This window comes from Mirounga angustirostris, unplaced genomic scaffold, assembly GCF_029215605.1.
Source record: "Mirounga angustirostris isolate CCGP_5_RB_7025 unplaced genomic scaffold, mMirAng1.0.hap1 SCAF_4, whole genome shotgun sequence".
Taxonomy (NCBI): Eukaryota; Metazoa; Chordata; class Mammalia; order Carnivora; family Phocidae; genus Mirounga; species Mirounga angustirostris.
Window position 1 is genome coordinate 149,165,589 of NW_026991712.1, and position 18,461 is coordinate 149,184,049.

The 18,461-nt window shown below is 37.3% G+C and overlaps 1 protein-coding gene across 6 annotated transcripts in view; it reads left to right on the forward strand.

The window, feature by feature from the left end:
• The window catches only part of NRDC (nardilysin convertase), a 101,121-nt gene that overhangs the window by 39,176 nt on the left and 43,484 nt on the right, over positions 1-18,461 (forward strand). For 4 of the 6 annotated variants that reach the window (XR_010410941.1, XM_064589150.1, XM_045897706.3 and 1 more), the window contains exons 4-6: positions 297-366; positions 523-604; positions 1,653-1,806. Coding sequence is in view for 5 of the 6 variants with exons in the window: in XM_064589150.1 (XP_064445220.1) it covers positions 297-366; positions 523-604; positions 1,653-1,806 (306 nt within the window). In the remaining variant the exon portion in view is untranslated. The remainder of the gene's footprint in view (positions 1-296; positions 367-522; positions 605-1,652; positions 1,807-18,461) is intronic. The other 2 variants (XM_064589152.1, XM_045897708.3) reach the window with 1 other exon arrangement.

Sequence of the window (18,461 nt, forward strand, 5' to 3'; positions counted from 1 at the left end):
GATGTTTTCCTGACACATTTTTACCCTGTTTTAATAAAAATAAAATTTTCTGAAAAACACTGAGAAGTCTCACATCTACTAACTGAGTTACTGAACACAGAGTCTTTAATTGCTAAGAGATCTTTAGAGATAATCTACCTAGATATATTACTTATGCAGATTTCCGAAATCTAATAAATCAGGAAATATACTTGGTTCAGAACTCTGAAATGCTGGCAGGAAATGATATTTGGGTGGGCTGGCTAGTCCCCTTTCCTTTTTTTTTTTTTCCTGTCTGTTTCTGCTTTTTCCCTTAGGTCTGCACCTGTTCAGCCTTTGGCAGGATGTCAAGAGGAGGAGCAGCAGGGTGAAACTGACACAGTTCTGGTGAGTTTCACTTTGCTGCTCCTCCTGATACTCAGGGAAAGAATTTTGTTACTTTCTGTTGGAAAACCTCCATCTCCAAGTGAATCCTTAATATGTGATGGTAGTAGTATTCCTTTAGGACTGACTCACTCTTTGTATGTGTTCTACTCACTCCAGTCTGCAGCGGCTCTTTGTGTTGGAGTTGGGAGTTTTGCTGATCCGGAGGACCTGCCCGGGCTGGCACACTTTTTGGAGCACAGTAAGATCTTTGTAAAATATCATTCCTGGGTGTGTTTTTCCTCCAGATTTTATGAATTGAGAAGCTGGGTTGATAGAAGTGTGGTATGTTTAACAAGGGAAAAGGCTAAGAAAAAGTATTTATGAATATCCTAGGTGAGGACTTAATTTCCTTAACCGTACTAGTTTTGTGGATTAGGATGAAACCACTTAGAAGAATATTCTAAAATGTCGATTTTATTATTGTTCAGGTATTTAAGGCCAGCAGATCAGGAGACAATTGCCTGTCTCTAGGAATCTAGTCTTTAACTTTGGGAAGGGCTGTCTCTTCCAGGTTTAACAAGTCCCCAAGATGTCAAAGCATTTGAAATACAGAAAATAAAAAAACATGATTAATATCAAAACAAAACAAAATCTTCAGTTTAACTATGAATGTACCTAAATAAAACCTGTGTGGATGTTATACAGATATAAATACTTAAATCTATATTTGTTTTCCTGAATTATTTGTATTCTGATTTTCTTTTTCTTTTTTTTTTTTAGATTTTTAAAATTTATTTATTTGACAGAGAGAGACACAGAGAGAGAGGGGAACACAAGCAGGGGGAGTGGGAGAGGGAGAAGCAGGCTTCCCGCGGAGCAGGGAGCCCGATGCGGGGCTCGATCCCAGGACCCTGGGATCATGACCTGAGCCGAAGGCAGTCGCTTAACCGACTGAGCCACCCAGGCGCCCTGTATTCTGATTTTCTAAGCTAGTTGCGGGGAAATGTCTCTCCTTAGGAGTTATTATAATAACAATCTGCATACATGCTTATGTTTGCATTTTAACCTTTTTACAAATAAAATATTTCTTTAAAAATAAAATGCTTATTTTTTTTAGTATAAAACTAATGTATGAGCATTATAGAAAATTACAAAAACATACAATGAAGAAAGTATTATCCAGACACAACCACTGTTAACATGTTGGTATATTTTCTTCCAGTTTTTTTGCATTTGAGAAATGTTACCCTTGATAATAAAAACATTGTCTATATCGTGTTCTGTGACTTTGTGTTCTTTCCACTTAGTGGTGTTCATGGGTAGTTTGAAATATCCAGATGAAAATGGATTTGATGCCTTCCTGAAGAAACATGGGGGTAGTGATAATGCTTCAACTGATTGTGAACGTACAGTCTTTCAATTTGATGTCCAGAGAAAATACTTCAAGGAAGCCCTGGATAGGTAACCAACTCAAAATGTATTTTTATTTTAATTATCTAATGACATTTTACAAATGGAAATATTGGACGTTGTTCTCTGGTATTTCTTTTTAAGCAGTACTCTAATTCTGTAGAATTGTCATAATACTTTATTTGGAGAAAGGAGCAAACTATTAAATGCCCTTGGCTCCTGTTCTGTAATACTTAGTCTTTGTATTGAAGATTAAACTGAAACCCTTAAATACCTTTGAGTTTCATAAATGTAATCTCTGTTGGCTCATTATTGCAATTATTTTTCTAATTTAGTAGAAAATACAGAAAAATAGAAGCAGAAAAGGGATATGATTGCTTCTCATTTTATAATCTAAAGATTACTATGGTTAATGTTTGGTATATAGCCATCTATATTTTTAAATGATAGGGGATCATATTCATATTTTTTTATATTTTAACTTCTAAGTTTTAATTCCAGTATAGTTAACATACAGTGTTAAGTTCATTTTAGGTGTACAATATAATGATTCACCAATTCTATATTTTACTCAGTGCTCATCAAGATAAGTGTACTCTTAATCCCCTTAACCTATTTCACCCATCCTCCCACCCACCTTCCTTCTGGTAACCATCTATTTGTTCTCTGTAGTTAAGAGTGTGTTATTTGATTTGTCCCTTTACTTCCCTTTGTTCATTTGTTTCTTAAGTTCCACATATGGGTGAATCCTTTTATATTTTTAAACAAGGTATATCATTTTTACACATAATTATATAATTTATAAAACATAATATTAAGGAATTGTGTATTTTTATTGTATAAGAAGTACCATAATGTGTTCAACAAGTTACATATGATTGGGTAGTTGAATTGTGTTCAGTTTTCTAGTATTTTTAATGCTGTGATGAATATCTTAATCTTTGTGAACATTTTTAATTATTTCTGTTAATTCTAGGAAGTAAAATTGCTGAGTATATTTGCTTGTGGGTTTTTTTTTTTTTTTTTTGCATGTGTATTTTTAAGGCTTTTTTTTTTTTCCTGAGCTTTTGGTACTCATTGCAAAACTGTTTTCCAGAAAGTTTATGTCTGTGCATTAGTAGAGTTTTGATATCACAAGGTTGCAGACCAAAGTCTACACTAGAAAAAAGGAGTCACTTCATGCCGAATTCTAGATAAATATAAGATTGAAATATAAGAAATCTTGAATTTGACCAGTGTAATGTAAGCCATTGAGGGCAGAGATTTTTGTCTATTTTTTGTTGGTATCTCTCCAGCATCAAGAATTTGATAGATACACAGATATTTGTTGAATGAATTAATACTGTTTTTTTATGGAAAAAATAACCATAAAATAACCATAAATGACGAGAAGATCCTCAAAACATGACAGAAGTTCAGTTTTCTTAAAGAAATTGTCTCTTCCCTTAAGAGAGTAATTTGACTCTGAAAAATCTTTTGGATAAAATTCCCTTAAGTTGAAAGCATGTACCATTATTGAACCCCCAAATTATCAACTCTTTTGCTAAAACAATGTCAAAATCCCATTAAAACTGACACTATTACTTTGATAACATTATCAAGATACAACATTTTGGGTTTTCTTCATTAATCTCTAATATGGCTGTCTACCTTGTTCATTGAATTATTTTATGGCTTTTTTTTTTTTTAAAGATTTTATTTGTCAGAGATAGAGAGCCCAAGCGGGGGAGCAGCAGGCAGAGCAGGCAGAGGGGGAAGCAGGCTCCCCTCTGAGCAAGGAGCCCGATGCGGGACTCCATCCCAAGATCCTGGGATCATGACCTGAGCCAAAGGCAGACACTTAACTGACTGAGCCACGCAGGCATCCCTTTATGGCTGTTTTTATTGTATACTGAAGGACATGCTCATAGCACATATATTCGATACTCAGTGTTTCTGTAATTAAACATTTAATTCCAAAATAACAAAGGACAGGGACAAAATAAATCAGTGAAGGCAGAGGAAATGATACTAAAGGTTATCTTTTCTATGAACTTATAAAATCAGGAATACTCTGTGGATAATTGTGTGCTTACTTATTTCAAAGTTCTTAGCTCCCAAGGTTCACAAAATCCAAACAGGTTTTTGTATGTGTGAAGAAATCTTAAGCCTTAATAGTCAAGTTGAATTCTCATGACTTTATATTTGGTTACAAAAACATAAAAAAATAACCCCCCAAACAAACCAACAACCTCTCACCCCCCCAAATCAAGGAAACCCACATTTGGTTATATCTAAATATAAATAAGGAAAAAGCCCATTTTATTGGAAAAAAGATTAGGCAAAGGGTATGTTGAATAAATTCCGACCACCTCAGATTTGATGAAACGTGGTGTAAAGTTTAAAGAACTTGATTCAGGGTGCCTGGGTGGCTCAGTTGGTTAAGCGACTGCCTTCGGCTCAAGTCATGATCCTGGAGTCCCGGGATCGAGTCCCGCATCGGGCTCCCTGCTCGGCGGGGAGTCTGCTTCTCCCTCTGGCCCTCCTCCCTCTCATGCTCTCTGTCTGTCATTCTCTCTCAAATAAATAAATAAATAAATAAATAAAATCTTAAAGAACTTGATTCATTTCTTTGTACTATACATTTTTGATTTAAGGACTGCTTTAGGAAATTGAAAGATACTTACATATTTGTTTCTACTTACAAAAAAACCTACCAGATAAGAATGCTGCTATATTAATAGAAATTAATAAGAATATCAAATCATGAATTTATAACAAATGATAGTGGTAGAATGTTAAGTACTGTATCTACTATAATAAGTATGATAATATATTTCTACAATTACTAAGGAATCAAATGTCTTTGGTTCATTTACAAAGGACTCATATAGCATGTATTGAGTGCCAATAGTTCTTTTTTTTTTTTTAAAGATTTTATTTATTTACTATAGAAATAGTTTTTCAGAATATTCTCTTACAATCCTTTGTATTTCTGTGGTGTCTGTTATTTTTCCTCTTTCATTTCTGATTTGTTTACTTGAATCCTTTGTTTGTTTGATGAGCCTGGCTGAATGTTTATCAATTTTGTTGATTTTTTTTTTTCTTTTTCAAAGAACCAGCTCCTGGTTTCATTGATCTGTTCTTTTTGTTTCTATTTTGTTTATTTCTGTTCTAGTCTTTTATTATTTCCTTCCTTCTGCTGGTTTTGGGTTTTGCTTGTTCTTTTTCTAGCTCCTTTATTTATTTATTTATTTATTTATTTATTTGACATAGAGCAACAGTGAGAGAGGGAACACAAGCAGGGGGAGTGGGAGAGGGAGAAGCAGGCTTCCTGCATAGCAGGGAGCCCAATGCGGGCTCGATCCCAGGACCCTGGGATCATGACCTGAGCCAAAGGCAGCTGCTTAACCGACTGAGCCACCCTGGCATCCCTTTCTAGCTCCTTTAGAGGTAAAGTTCGTTTGCTTATTTGATATTTTTCTTGCTTCTTGAGTTAGGCCTGTATTGCTATAAATTTCCTTCTTAGAAAAGTTTGCTGCTTCCCAAAGATTTTAACTGCTGTGCTTTCATTTTCATTTGTCTCCATGTATTTTTTTATTTTCTCTGATTTCTTAGTTGACCCATTCATTGTTTAGTAGCATGTTATTTAACCTCCACATAATTGTGCTCTTTCCAGATATTTTCTTGTGGTTGATTTGTAGTTCATAGCATTGTGGTTAGAAAAGATGCATGGTATAACTTCAGTCTTTTTAAATTTGTTTAGACTTGTTTTATGGCCTAATATGTAATCTATTCTGGAGAATGTTCCTGTGCACTTGAGAAGAATGTGTGTTCTGTTATTTTAGGATGGAATGTTCTGAGTGTATGTGTTAGATCCATCTGGTACAATGTGTCATTCAAAGCCATTATTTCCTTGTTGATTTTCTGTTTGGATAATCTGTCCATTCATATGAGTGGGGCATCAAAGTCCCCTACTATTACTCTATTACTATTGATTACTTCCTTTATGTTTATGTTATGCTCTTACGTTTGGTGCATAAATATTTACAGTTATTATATCTTCTCGTTGGGATTGTTCCCTTTACGATTATACAGCGTCCTTCTTGTTCTCTTGTTACAATCTTTGCTTTATTTTTTTTATTTTTAAAGATTTTATTTATTTTGATGGAGAGAGACACAGCAAGAGAGGGAACACAAGCAGGGGGAGTGGGAGAGGGAGAAGCAGGCTTCCCACTGAGTAGGGAGCCTGATGCGGGGCCTGATCCCAGGACCCTGGGATCATGACCTGAGCCAAAGGCAGACATTTAACCATCTGAGCCATCCAGGCGCCTCCTACAATCTTTGTTTTAAAGTCAATTTTGTCTGATATAAGTATTGATACCCCAGCTTTCTTTTCACATCCATTTGTGTGATAAATACTTCTCTATCCCTTCACTTTCAATCTGCATGTGTCTTTAGGTCTGAAGTGAGTCTTTTTTAGGTAGCATATAGATGGATCTTGCTTTTTTATCCATTCCATTACCCTGTGTCTTTTGCTTTGAGTGTTTAGTTCATTTACATTCAATGTGATTAGTGATATATATGTACTTATTGCCACTTTATTACTTGTTTTATGGTTGTTTTGTAATTATTCTCTGTTCCTTTCTTCTCTTGCTCTCTCTGTCATGATTATTTGGCTTTCTTTAGTGATATACTTGGATTTCTTTGTCTTTATTTTTTTCATATCTGTTACTAGTTTTTGATTTGTGGTTACCATTTGGTTTGTGTATAACATCTTCTGCATATAGCAGTCTATATTAAGTTGATGGTCACCTAAGTTTTAGCCCATTCTTTACTCCTCTCCCCACTATGTTTTAGGCATATGGTGTCATACTTTACATCCTTTTCTTTTGGGAGTGTTTTAACTGATGTTTACAGATACATTTATTTTTCCCACTTTTGTGCTTCCTACTTTTTAAACTCTTATTTATAGTCTTTGCTTTCCACTCATAGAGTTCCCTTTAATATTGCTTATAGGGCTGTTTTGGTGGTCATGATTTCCTTTAACTTTGGTCTGTCTGGGAAACTCTTTAGCTCTCCTTATATTCTGAATGGTAGCCTTGCTGGATAGAGTATTCTCGACTACAGATTTTTCCCTTTCAGCACTTTGAATAGATCATGCCACTTCTTTCTGGCCTGTAAAGTTTCTGATGAAAAATCAGCTAACAGCCTTATGAGGTTTCCCTTATATGTAACAGTTTTCTCTTGCTGCTTTTAAAATTCTCTTTTTATCACTACGTTTTGCCACTTTAACTACTATGTGTCTTGGTGTGGATCTTCTTGGGAGATCTATGTGCTTTCTGGATGTGGATTTCTGTTTCCCTCACCCAGATTCAGGGAGTTTAAAGCTATTCAAATAAATTTTCTGTCACCTTTCCTCTCTCTTCTCCTGAGATCCCTATAAAATGAATGTTATTACATTTGATGGTGTCACTAAGTTTTCTAAGTCTATTTTCATTTAGTGTTTTTTTCCCCTCTCCTCATCTTGATTGCTTTCCATTACTCTGTCTTCCGGGTCACTGATCCATTCACCTGCTTCTCATCTATAATTTATTCCATCTAGTGTATTTTTAATTTCACTTTCTGAGTTCTTCATCTCTGATTGGTTCTTTATGTTTTCTGTCTCTTTGTAAAGGGTCTCAGTGAGGTCCTCCACTCTTTTCCCAAGTCCAGTGAGTATCTTTATTATTATTACTTTAAATTCTCTATCAGGCATGTTACTTATCTCTGTTTCATTTTGGTCTCTTGCTGTGGTTTTGTCTTGTTCTTTCATTTGGGACATACTCCTCTGTCTCCTCATTTCGTTTAACTTTATGAGTCTGTTTCTGTGTGTTAGGAAATTCAGCTACATCTCTTGCTCTTGAAAGTAACAGCCTTTCGAAGAACAGGTCGTGTTGCCCTGCAGTGCAGTGTCCTTTGTTCACCAGAACCTGGTGCTTCAGGGGTGTCTCCTATGTGTGTTGTGGGCATCCTGCTGTTGTGGCTGAGCCGCTTTTTTCTTTAGTCCACTTCTCTGCAATGGTTCTCTTTGTTTGTTTGGCTCTTGTGCTGTTAGTGGGCCAGTCTGCGGCCACCTTGGGCTTTAGTTGAGTCAGACTGGGTGTTTTCCAGAGATGCTGTAGCACCAAACTCTAGGGTGCTTTTCCTGTCCCCTGAGAAGCTTTTATTGGTGGGCAAGGCCTGCAATCAGACCAGCTGTTCACTCCCAGACCACTGTTGGGGCTGCTGTGTGACTAGTATATATGGTTATCTTTCCCTTTCCTTGGGGCAGGAGTCACTTTGGAGTGGTGCTGGCACACTGGGGCTGGTTGCACTCTTGTGAGGCTTGTGGCATTGCATTGGACGGGCTCTCACCAAGGGTATATTGGAGGGGGCGGATCTGTAGAAGCATGCGAGATGCAGGGTGTTAGTGAGGTTTGCCCTGATCTGCTGTGGGAAGAGACGTGGAGCCCAGGCATGGCTGGAGGGGCATGTCTACAGGAGAATGCAGGTGTGGGTTGGCGATGTTAGCAAGTTAGGTAGCAAGTGTCAGCCTTGTGTTATATGCTTAGGCTGGTGGTAGGGGGAGGCAGATGGCCCCAGCCAGCTTCTTTGTTCCTGGAGAAGTCTCCCAACTGGTCCCTGTTCCTACAGCACAGGATCTGAGATTAGTAAATCTCCCTCCTGTGTACTCCAGGTGATTTTCAAACTGCTGCCTCTATGCTGTCTCTGTGGGACTGTTCTGCTATCTCTTTAAGGGTGGTGGTTTGGTTTCCTCTTGCTCTCCGGCTCTCCCAGAACCAAGCCCACTGATTCTTAAAGTACCTGGCTTTAAGTCCTGCTGGTTATGAGAACTTGTGAAATTCAGCCCCTCTGCTTTTCAAAGCCAAATATTATGGGAATTCGTCTTTCCTGTGTGGGCTTCCCAATGTGACCGTCTATTTCTCTCCCTCTGTGCACTCGGGTGTCCCTCCCTCCCATGGACAGTCCTCAGTGTCTGTTTAGCCCCCAACCATGACTCTGCCCTTCCTGCCCTCTTCCATATGGTTTCTTCTCTGCATTTAGCTATGGAGAGTTTGTTTTGCCAGTCTTCAGATCATTTTATGGGTTATTTACACTGATGTGTTATCTTGTTGTATCCATTGGACATGGTGAACTTAGGGTCCTCCTACTCCGCCATCTTTCCTGGAAGTCTCAAGAATTCTGTATCCAGCAATAATGTCCTTCTAACTAAAAAAATTAACACATTCCCAGATAAATTAAGAACTAAGTTTGTCGCTAGCAGATCTATATATGACATATAAATGGAGTCTTGGCTGAAATGAAAGGACAGTCAAATCCACATGAAGAAATGAAGTGCACTGGTAAGGTTCCTACATAGATATATATAAAAGAGTACAAATATACTTAATTTTATAAGTTTTTTTTCTCCTGTCTGATTTAAAAGACATTAACTTTATAAAGCAAAACTTATAAATATCTATTGATAGTCATATAATATGTAAAGCCATAACTTGTATGACAGCTCAAAGGGGTAAAAGAACAGGTATATAGGGGCAAATGGTATACAATTGAAATTAAGTCAGTATTAATTTAAAATGGCTTGTTATAGGTTAAGATGTTAAGAAAATAACTCAGATATAGTAAAAGAAGTGACAAGGGGTTTAAAATAGCACACCAGAAAATATCTATTTTGGGGGCATCTGGGTGGCTCAGTTAGTTAAGCATCTGACACTTGATTTCGGCTCAGGTCATGATCTTGGGTTTGTGAGACCAAGCCTCATGTCAGGCTCTGTGCTAGGTGTGGAGATTGTTTAAGAGTCTCTCTCTGTCCCTCCCCTCCTCCACCAAAGAAGAAAAGAAAATACCTATTTTAACAAAAAGAAGTCAGCAATGGAGGAATAGAGGGAGAACAAGGTGTAAGATGTATATAAAACACAGCAAGAAGTAGACACAAATCCTGCCTTATCAGTAATTAAATGTAAATGAATAAGCATTCTAATTAAAAGACAGATATTGGGGGCTGGTGCCTGGGTGACTCAATTGTTAAGCATCTGCCTTCGGCTCAGGTCATGGTCCCAGGGTCCTGGGATCGAGTTCCACATTGGGCTCTCTGCTGGTCGGAAGCCTGCTTCTCCCTCTCCCGCTCTCCCTGTTTGTGTTCCCTCTCTCGCTGTGTCTCTCTCTGTCCAATAAATAAAATCTTTAAAAAAACCCAAAAAGACAGATATTGGTAGAATGGATAAAAAAGTATGATTCAACTAGACATGCTGTCTGTAAGAGACACCCTTTAGATTATAATACACCAATAGATTGACAATGAAAACATGGATAAAGATATACTAGGCAAATAGTAACTCAAAGGAGCTGGAGTAGCTGTATAATATTAGACAAAATAGACTGTAAGATGAAAATTGTTGACAAAGGAATTTTATAATGATAAAAAGGTCAAGCCATCAAGAAAATACAACAGTTAGAGACATACATTGATCTTTCAAAAGCCCCCAAACACATGAAACCAAAATTGACAGAATTGAAGGGAGAAATACCCAATTCAATAATAGTTGGAAGTGTAGGGGAGCCTGGGTGGCTCAGTCGTTAAGCGTCTGCCTTCGGCTCAGGTCATGGTCCAAGGGTCCTGGGATCGAGCCCCGCATCGGGCTCCCTGCTCCGCGGGAAGCCTGCTTCTCCCTCTCCCACTCCCCCTGCTTGTGTTCCCTCTCTCTCTCTTTCTTTCTCTGTCAAATAAATGAATAAAATATTTATTAAAAAAATAGTTGGAAATGTAAACATTCCACTTTTTAAATAAGATTTATTTATTTATTTATTTATTTATTTATTTATTTAAATGAGGAGCAGAGGGAGAGGGAGAAGCAGACCCTCTACCAGGCAGGGAGGCTAACATGGGGCTCGATCTCAGGACCCCAAGAAGGCACATGCTCAAGTGACTGAGCCACCCAGGCACCCCTCCACTTTTGTTTTTTTAGAAGATGTATTTATTTTAGAGAGAGAGGGAGAGTGGGGTTGGAAGGGGCAGAGGAAGAGAGAATCTTAAGCATACTCTGTGCCAAGCGCAGAGCCTGACATGGGGCTCAATCTTATAACCACAAAATCATGATCTGAGCTGAAACCAAGAGTTGGATGCCCAACTGACTGTGCTACCCACGCATTCCAAATTCCACTTTTAATAAAGGATACAACAACTAGATAGATCAACAAGAAATGGAAGATGTGAACATCAGTATAAACCAATAGACATTTATAGGACACTCTACCCAAAGTCAGCAGAATACACATTCTTCTTAAGTGCAGCATATCATTCTCCAGCATTTTGACATATATTACATCATAAAAATAATTCCAGTAAATTTGAAAGGATTGAAATTATAGAGACTGTGTTCTGTAACTATAATGGAATGGGATTAGAAATCATTAACAGAAGGAAACTTGGGAAATTCCACACATGTGTGGAAATTAAACCATAGACTCTCAAATCAGTGGGTCAAAGAAGAAATCACAAAAGAAGTTAAAAAAAATACTTAGAGAATAATGAAAATGAAAACAACATACAAAAATGTATGGGATGCAGCAAAAACTGCTCAGAGGGAATTTATAGCTATAAATACCTCCATTACCAAAGAAAGATCTGGAAAAAAATAAAGACCTGAAGTCAGTTAACCTAAACTTACATCTTAATTAACTAGGCAAGGAAGAGCAATTTAAACCCACGTAAATGGAAGGATAATAAAAGTGAGAGTGGAAATTGATGAAATAGGGAATAGAAAATAGAGAAAATAAAACAAAGTTGAAAAGAACAAAATTGACAGACTTCCAGCTGGACTGAAAAATGAAGACCCAGATTATTAAACGCAGGAGTGAAATAGTAAACATTTCTTTTTGTTTTTAAGATTTTTCATTTATTTAGAGAGAGAAGTGAGCATGAGTGGGGGTGGGGTCAGAGGGAGAGGCAGACTTCCCGTTGAGCAGGGAGCCTGATGTGGGACTGTATCCCAGGACCCTGGGGTCATGACCTGAGCCAAATGCAGACGCTTAACTGACTGAGCCACCCAGGCGTCCAGGAGTAAACGTTTCTATGGTCTTACCGAAATAAAAAGGACTACAGTACAATACTGTGAACAATTTTATGCCAACAAATACGTACTCCAGATGAAATGGACACATTTCTAAAAAGAAACAACCATTGAAACTGACTCAAGAAGACAGGAAATCTGGGAGTGCCTGGGTGGCTCAGTCGTTGAGTGTCTGCCTTCGGCTCAGGTCATGATCCCAGGGTCCTGGGATTGAGCCCTGTATCAGGCTCCCCGCTCAGCGGGAAGCCTGCTTCTCCCTCCCCCACTCCCCCTGCTTGTGTTCCCTCTCTCTCTGTGTCTCTCTCTGTCAAATAAATAAATAAAAGCTTAAAAAAAAAAAAAAGACAGGAAATCTGGATAGACCTGTATTAAGAGATTGGATCAGTAATCAAAACCTTCCCAAGTGAAAAGTGTAGACCCACATGGCTTCACTGGTGAAACCTACCAAACATTTAAAGAAGAATTAACACTAATGCTTCATAAATTCTTTAAAAAAATAGAATGAGACACACTTTGTAACTCATTCTATGAAGTCAGTATTACTCTGATACCAAAACTAGACAATGACATCACAAGAAGACTACAAACTAATATCTCATGGATATAGATGCCAAAATCCTCAACAACTCTGTGAAGTTGTATCCAGCAAAATGTATAAAGGATTATACTCCATGATCAGTTGCAACTTACCTCAGGAATGCAAGGTTACAAAATCAGTGTACATACAAAATAACATCATTGCAGTATACCATATTAATAGAAAAAAGCACAAAATACATCTGGCTACATAATATCAATGTAAATAGAAAAAGCATTTGACAAAATCAAGTACTCTTTCATGAGAAAAGCCTTAATAAACTAGGAATAAAAGGGAACTTAATCTAATAAAGAGTATCTATGAGTAACTCACATCGAACATACTTAATGTTGATAGATTAAAAGCTTTTCTCTGGGGGCGCCTGGGTGGCTCAGTCGTTAAGCGTTTGCCTTCCACTCAGGTCGTGTTCCTGGGGTCCTGGGATCGAGCCCCGCGCCGGGCTCTCCGCTGAGCGGAGAGCCTGCCCTCCCTCTCTGTCTGCTGCTCCCCTTCCTTGTACTCTCTCTTTCTGTCGAATAAATAAATATTTAAAAATAAAAATAAATAAATAAAAGCTTTTCACTGAAGATCAGGATCAAGATGTCAGCTACCACTTCTATTCAGCATTTAGGGGAGGTGTTAGCTAGCTCAATTAGATAAGAAAATGAAATAAAAGCATGCAGATTGGAAAAGAATACTGTCTCTATTTGCAGATGACATAACCTTGTATAGTTGATTCTCATTGTTTGTGGAGAATTCACCTACTTACTAAAACTTATTTGTAATTCCCAAATGAATACTAGGTGCTTTCATAGTCTTTCATGGACATGTGAAAAATTTTAAAAATTGTGAAAAATTTGAGTTGCCCAGCGTACTCTCAGCTGAGGTTGAACAAGGCAACATTCTGCCTTTTTGTTTCAGCTTTCATATAGAGATGACCAGGGGTTGGAGACACTAGGGAACAGTATAATATAGTAAAAGAAACTATGGCTTCAGAGCCTGTTTGTTGGATTTAAATCCCAACTCTGGCTCCCATTAGTGAGGTGGCCTCAAGCAAGTTACATAATATATCTGAACCTCATTCTATCTTTTCTGAATTAAAAAAAGAATCTACTAGGATGAGATAGGATTTAAGATAATTGTGTGTGTGTGTACACACATATTTTTCTCTAGGATAGTGGTTCAGTATTTGCTAGTTCAGCAGTCATGGCAGCCTAGAGAGCATAGCTACCACAAATAATGAGAACTTGTTTATACATAATCCTATAAATTCCACAGGAGAACTGTTAGAGCTAATATTGAGTTTAGCAAGGTTGCTGGATAGAAGATCAGTGTACAAAAATCAATTGTATTTTAATACACAAGAAGTGAAAAATCCAAAAATTAAATTAAGAAAAAATTCCTTTGACAATAACATGCAAAAAAATAAAATACTTAGGAATAATTTTAACAAAGGAAGTATAAGAGTTGCATGTGCAAAGCCGTGAAAAATTGCTGAAATTAAAGAAGACCTAAATTACAGGAAAACATCTCATGTTTATAGATTGTAAGACTTTATATTGTTAAGATGGTAATACTTCCCAAATTGATTTACAGTTTCAATTTAATTATTTTTAAGATTTATTTATTTGTGAGAGAGAGCAAGTGTGCGCATGTGGAGCAAGGGGCAGAGGGAGAGGGAGAGAAACTCTGGAACACTCTTCTGCTGAGCCTGGAGCCTGACGCGGGGCTCTGTCTCACAACCCTGAGATCATGACTTGTGCCAAAATAAAAACTTAGCCACCCAGGGGCTCCTCAATTTAATTTTTTTTTTTTTAAGATTTTATTTATTTATTTGACAGAGAGAGACACAGCGACAGAGGGAACAGAAGCAGGGAGAGTGGGAGAGGGAGAAGCAGGCTTCCCGCGGAGCAGGAAGCCCGATGCGGGGCTCGATCCCAGGACCCTGGGATCATGACCTGAGCCGAAGGCAGATGCTTAACGACTAAGCCACCCAGCGCCCCCCCCAATTTAATTTGTATCAAAATTTCAACTGCCTTATTTGAAGAAATTAATAATTTAAAATTCAATGGAAGAGACCAAGATAGCAAAAATTATTTTGAAAGAGAACAAAAGTTGAAGGACTTCTATTCCCAAATTCAGAACTAACTGAAAGGTAGGCTGCCTGGGTGGCTCAGTCGTTATGCGTCTGCCTTCGGCTCAGGTCATGATCCCAGGGTCCTGGGATCGAGCCCTGCATCAGGCTCCCTGCTCGGCGGGAGTCTGCTTCTCCCTCTCCCACTCCCCCTACTTGAGGTCCTGCTCTCGCTATCTCTCTCTGTCAAATAAATAAATAAAAATCTTAAAAAAAAAAAACTTACTGAAAGGTGTAGTAATCAAACCAATATGGTACTGGCATAGGGATAGATCAGTGGAATAGCATTGAGACTCCAGAGATAAATCATTACATTTATGGTTAGTTACAAGGGTGCCAAGAGAATTCAATGGGAAAGAATAGGTTTTCAACAAATGGTACTGGGATAACTGGATACAAACATTAACAAATTGAGTCATAGACTTAAATGTCAAAGCAAAAACTACAAACTCTGAAGAAAACATAGGCATAAATGTTTGTGACCTTGGATTTGACAATAGTTTTTCAGATATGACACCGAAAGTAGGAACAAGAAATGAAAAACTAGATGAATTAGACTCCATTAAAGTTAAAACCGTTTTTTACTTTAAATTTCCACGTGTTGAAAGTGAGAAGACAATGCACAGAATGGAAGAAACTACTTGCAAATCATGTATCTGATTAGGGACTGGTATCCAGAACATATATAGAACTCTTACAGTTCAACAATAAAAGACAACCCAAATTTAATTTACCAATTAAAAATAGGTAAAGGATCTGAATAGATACTTCTCCAGAGAACACATGTAGATGGCCAATAAGCACATGAAAAGATGCTCAATGTCAGGTCACTAGGGAAATGAAAATCAAAACCACAATGAGCTACCATTTCACACCATTTGAAAAAGAACAGCAATTAACTAGTGACTATTTCAAGAAATTGGGACCTTCATACATTGCTGGTGGCACAGCTATGTTGGAAAACAGTTTAGTGTTTCCTCAAAAAGTTAAACAGGTATCGTATGTCCCAGCACTTCCACACTTAGTATGTAACCTAGAGAATTGAAAACACATCTACACAAAAGTTTGTACGTGAATGTTCATAGCAGCAGTTACAGTCATAATAGGTCTAAGTGGAAATAACCCAGATGTCCATCAACTGGTGAATAAACTATGGTATAGCCATATAATGGAATATTACTTAGCAATAAGAAGGGAATGAAGTCCTGATACATACTACAACATGAGTGAATCTTGAAAACATGCTAAGTGAAAGAGGTTGGACTTTTGTGTCTGTCATAATGTGTGGTTTCATTTATATGGAATGTCCAGTATAGTCATATCCACAGACACCAAAAGTAAAGTAGTGGTTGCCAAGGTCTGGGATGATAGGGAATGACTGTTAACAGGTACAGAGTTTAATTAGGAGGTAATGAAATTTTCTGAAATTAGTGTTAGTGTTTTCACAATCCTGTGAACGTAGTAAATCTGCTTAATTGTGCTCTTTAAAAGGAAATTTTGCAGTATGTGAATTATTTCTCAGTAGAACCAACATACATATTGTTTCAAAAAACTAGAGGGCTAGATGTGGGTTCTTTGAAAAAACTGATAAAATAGATAAGCCTTTCATGAGACTGGTCAAGGAAAAAAAAGTATGTGCAAGTGTCAGGAATGAAAAAGAATATGATTTGTAATCTTTCAGATATTGAAAATATAATAAGGTATTTTGAATACCTATGCCAGTAAGTGAAAAAAAAACGAAGCACATACATTCTTAGAAATAGAACTTGTAAAACTCACATGAGAGAAATTACAGTTAAAAAGTTTGAATAATCTTATAACCATTAAAGAAGTGAATCTGTAATGAAAAATCTCAAAAATAAACTTTTAGGTTTAGAGTTCTACAAAAACTTGAAGGAAGAAATAATTCCTCCCTCATTTATGAAGGTAGCATGATCTTGATATAAGAAAGTATAATACAAGAAAAATTACAGACCAGACTCACAATAACAATATCTAGTAAGGATGATATAGTAGTACTGAGTTGGGTTAGAAAATATAAGGTGGAGTTAACATGAGAAAACAATTAATGTAGTTCATCACATTATCATTTTTTTTTTTTTTAAAGATTTTATTTATTTGACAGAGCACAAGCAGGGAGAGTGGCAGGCAGAGGGAGAGGGAGAAGCAGGCTCCTGGCCGAGCAGGGAGCCCAATGTGGGGCTCAATCCCAGGACCCCAGGATCATGACCTAAGCCGAAGGCAGACTCTGACTAAGCCACCCAGGCGCCCCAATCACATTGTCAGATTGAGGAAAAAATTTATGTAGAAAAAATTGTGTGATGAAATTCGTATCTATTCATGAAGATGCTCTTAGCAAACAGAGTATGTCAACTTTCTCAATATGATATTTTGAACCAGCCTTATATTTAATGGTGAAACCTTGAAAGCTTTCAAGTTGAACAGATACAAGACAGAGATACAGGTTGTGATCGCTTCTATTTATCATTCTATTATGCAAGAGAGAAAAATAAGCAAAATACACAGCTGTTATTATTTTTTTAATTTATTTATTTGACAGAGAACACAAGTAGGCAGAGCGGCAGGCAGAGGGAAAGGGAGAAGCAGGCTCTCTGCTGAGCAGGGAGCCCGATGCAGGACTCGATCCCAGGACCCTGGGATCATGACCTGAGCCGAAGGCAGCCGCTTAACCGACTGAGCCACCCAGGCGCCCCAATACACAGCTGTTATAGTAGGTGATATGATTGTGAGTATAGAAATTCTAATTCAGATTTCTCTAGAGATAAATTATTCACATAATTTAGTAACGTGGCTTAATATATAAAATAAAAAGTGATAAAAATGATAATGTTTAATATATGAAAGTCAGTAGTATTTCTATGTAGCAGCAACAGTTAAAATACCTTTAAAGTTGTAAAAATAAATACTCAGAAATCATTCCAAAAATTATGTATAAAGCCTCTTTTCAGGGAATATATTAAAACCTTATTGTGAGATACTAAAGAACTAAATAAATTGAGAAGAAATACTATTCATGGATTTGAAGCCTTATTTTTTTTTTAGTGATGTCAGTTTTCCTAGTTAATGTGCAGATTCAGTGATACTGCAGCCAAGATCTCAGAAGATATATGTAGTTTTAAATAGAAAAGCTAAGTCTAAAATTTATAAGGAGAGGGAGAGGGCCAGTTATTTTTGCATAGGAAAAATAACAGGATAGCAGGACTTGACGTAGTAGATACTTAGATTTGTTTTGTTTTGTAATGAGGACATTATGGTGTTAGGAGGGGGCTAAGCAAAGAGACCAATGGGACAGAATAGAAATCCTGTTAAGTGTACCAACACATAGGTGAACACTTGATTTTTGATAGGGGCACTGTGGAGCAGTGATGAAAGAGCTTTTAAAAGAAATGATTCCAAGGTAATTGGGCTTCTATAAAGCCAGAAACAAAATTGACTCCTTACCTCACAACATACACAAAAGGTCAATTCCAGGTAGATCATAGATAAAAAAGTAAAAAGTACAACTAAAAGTTTTAGAGATGAGTATAACTTTAGCTTTGGTAAGAATTACCAAACAAGGTACAAAATGTACAAAACCTAAAGGAAAAATGATACTACATTATATTAATCAAAAGATACTATAGGGGTGCCTAGGTGGCTCAGTTGGTTAAGTGGCTGCCTTCAGCTCTAGTCATGATCCCGGGGTCCTGGGGTAGAGCCCCACATTGGGCTCCCTGCTCAGCAGACAATCTGCTCCTCCCTCAGCCCCTCCACCCCTGCCCCCTGCTTGTGCACTCTCTCTCTCTCTGTCTTTCAAATGAATAAATAAAAATCTTTTTTTTTTTTTTTTAAGATTTTATTTATTTGTCAGAGAGCATAAGCAGGGGGAGTGTCAGGCAGAGGG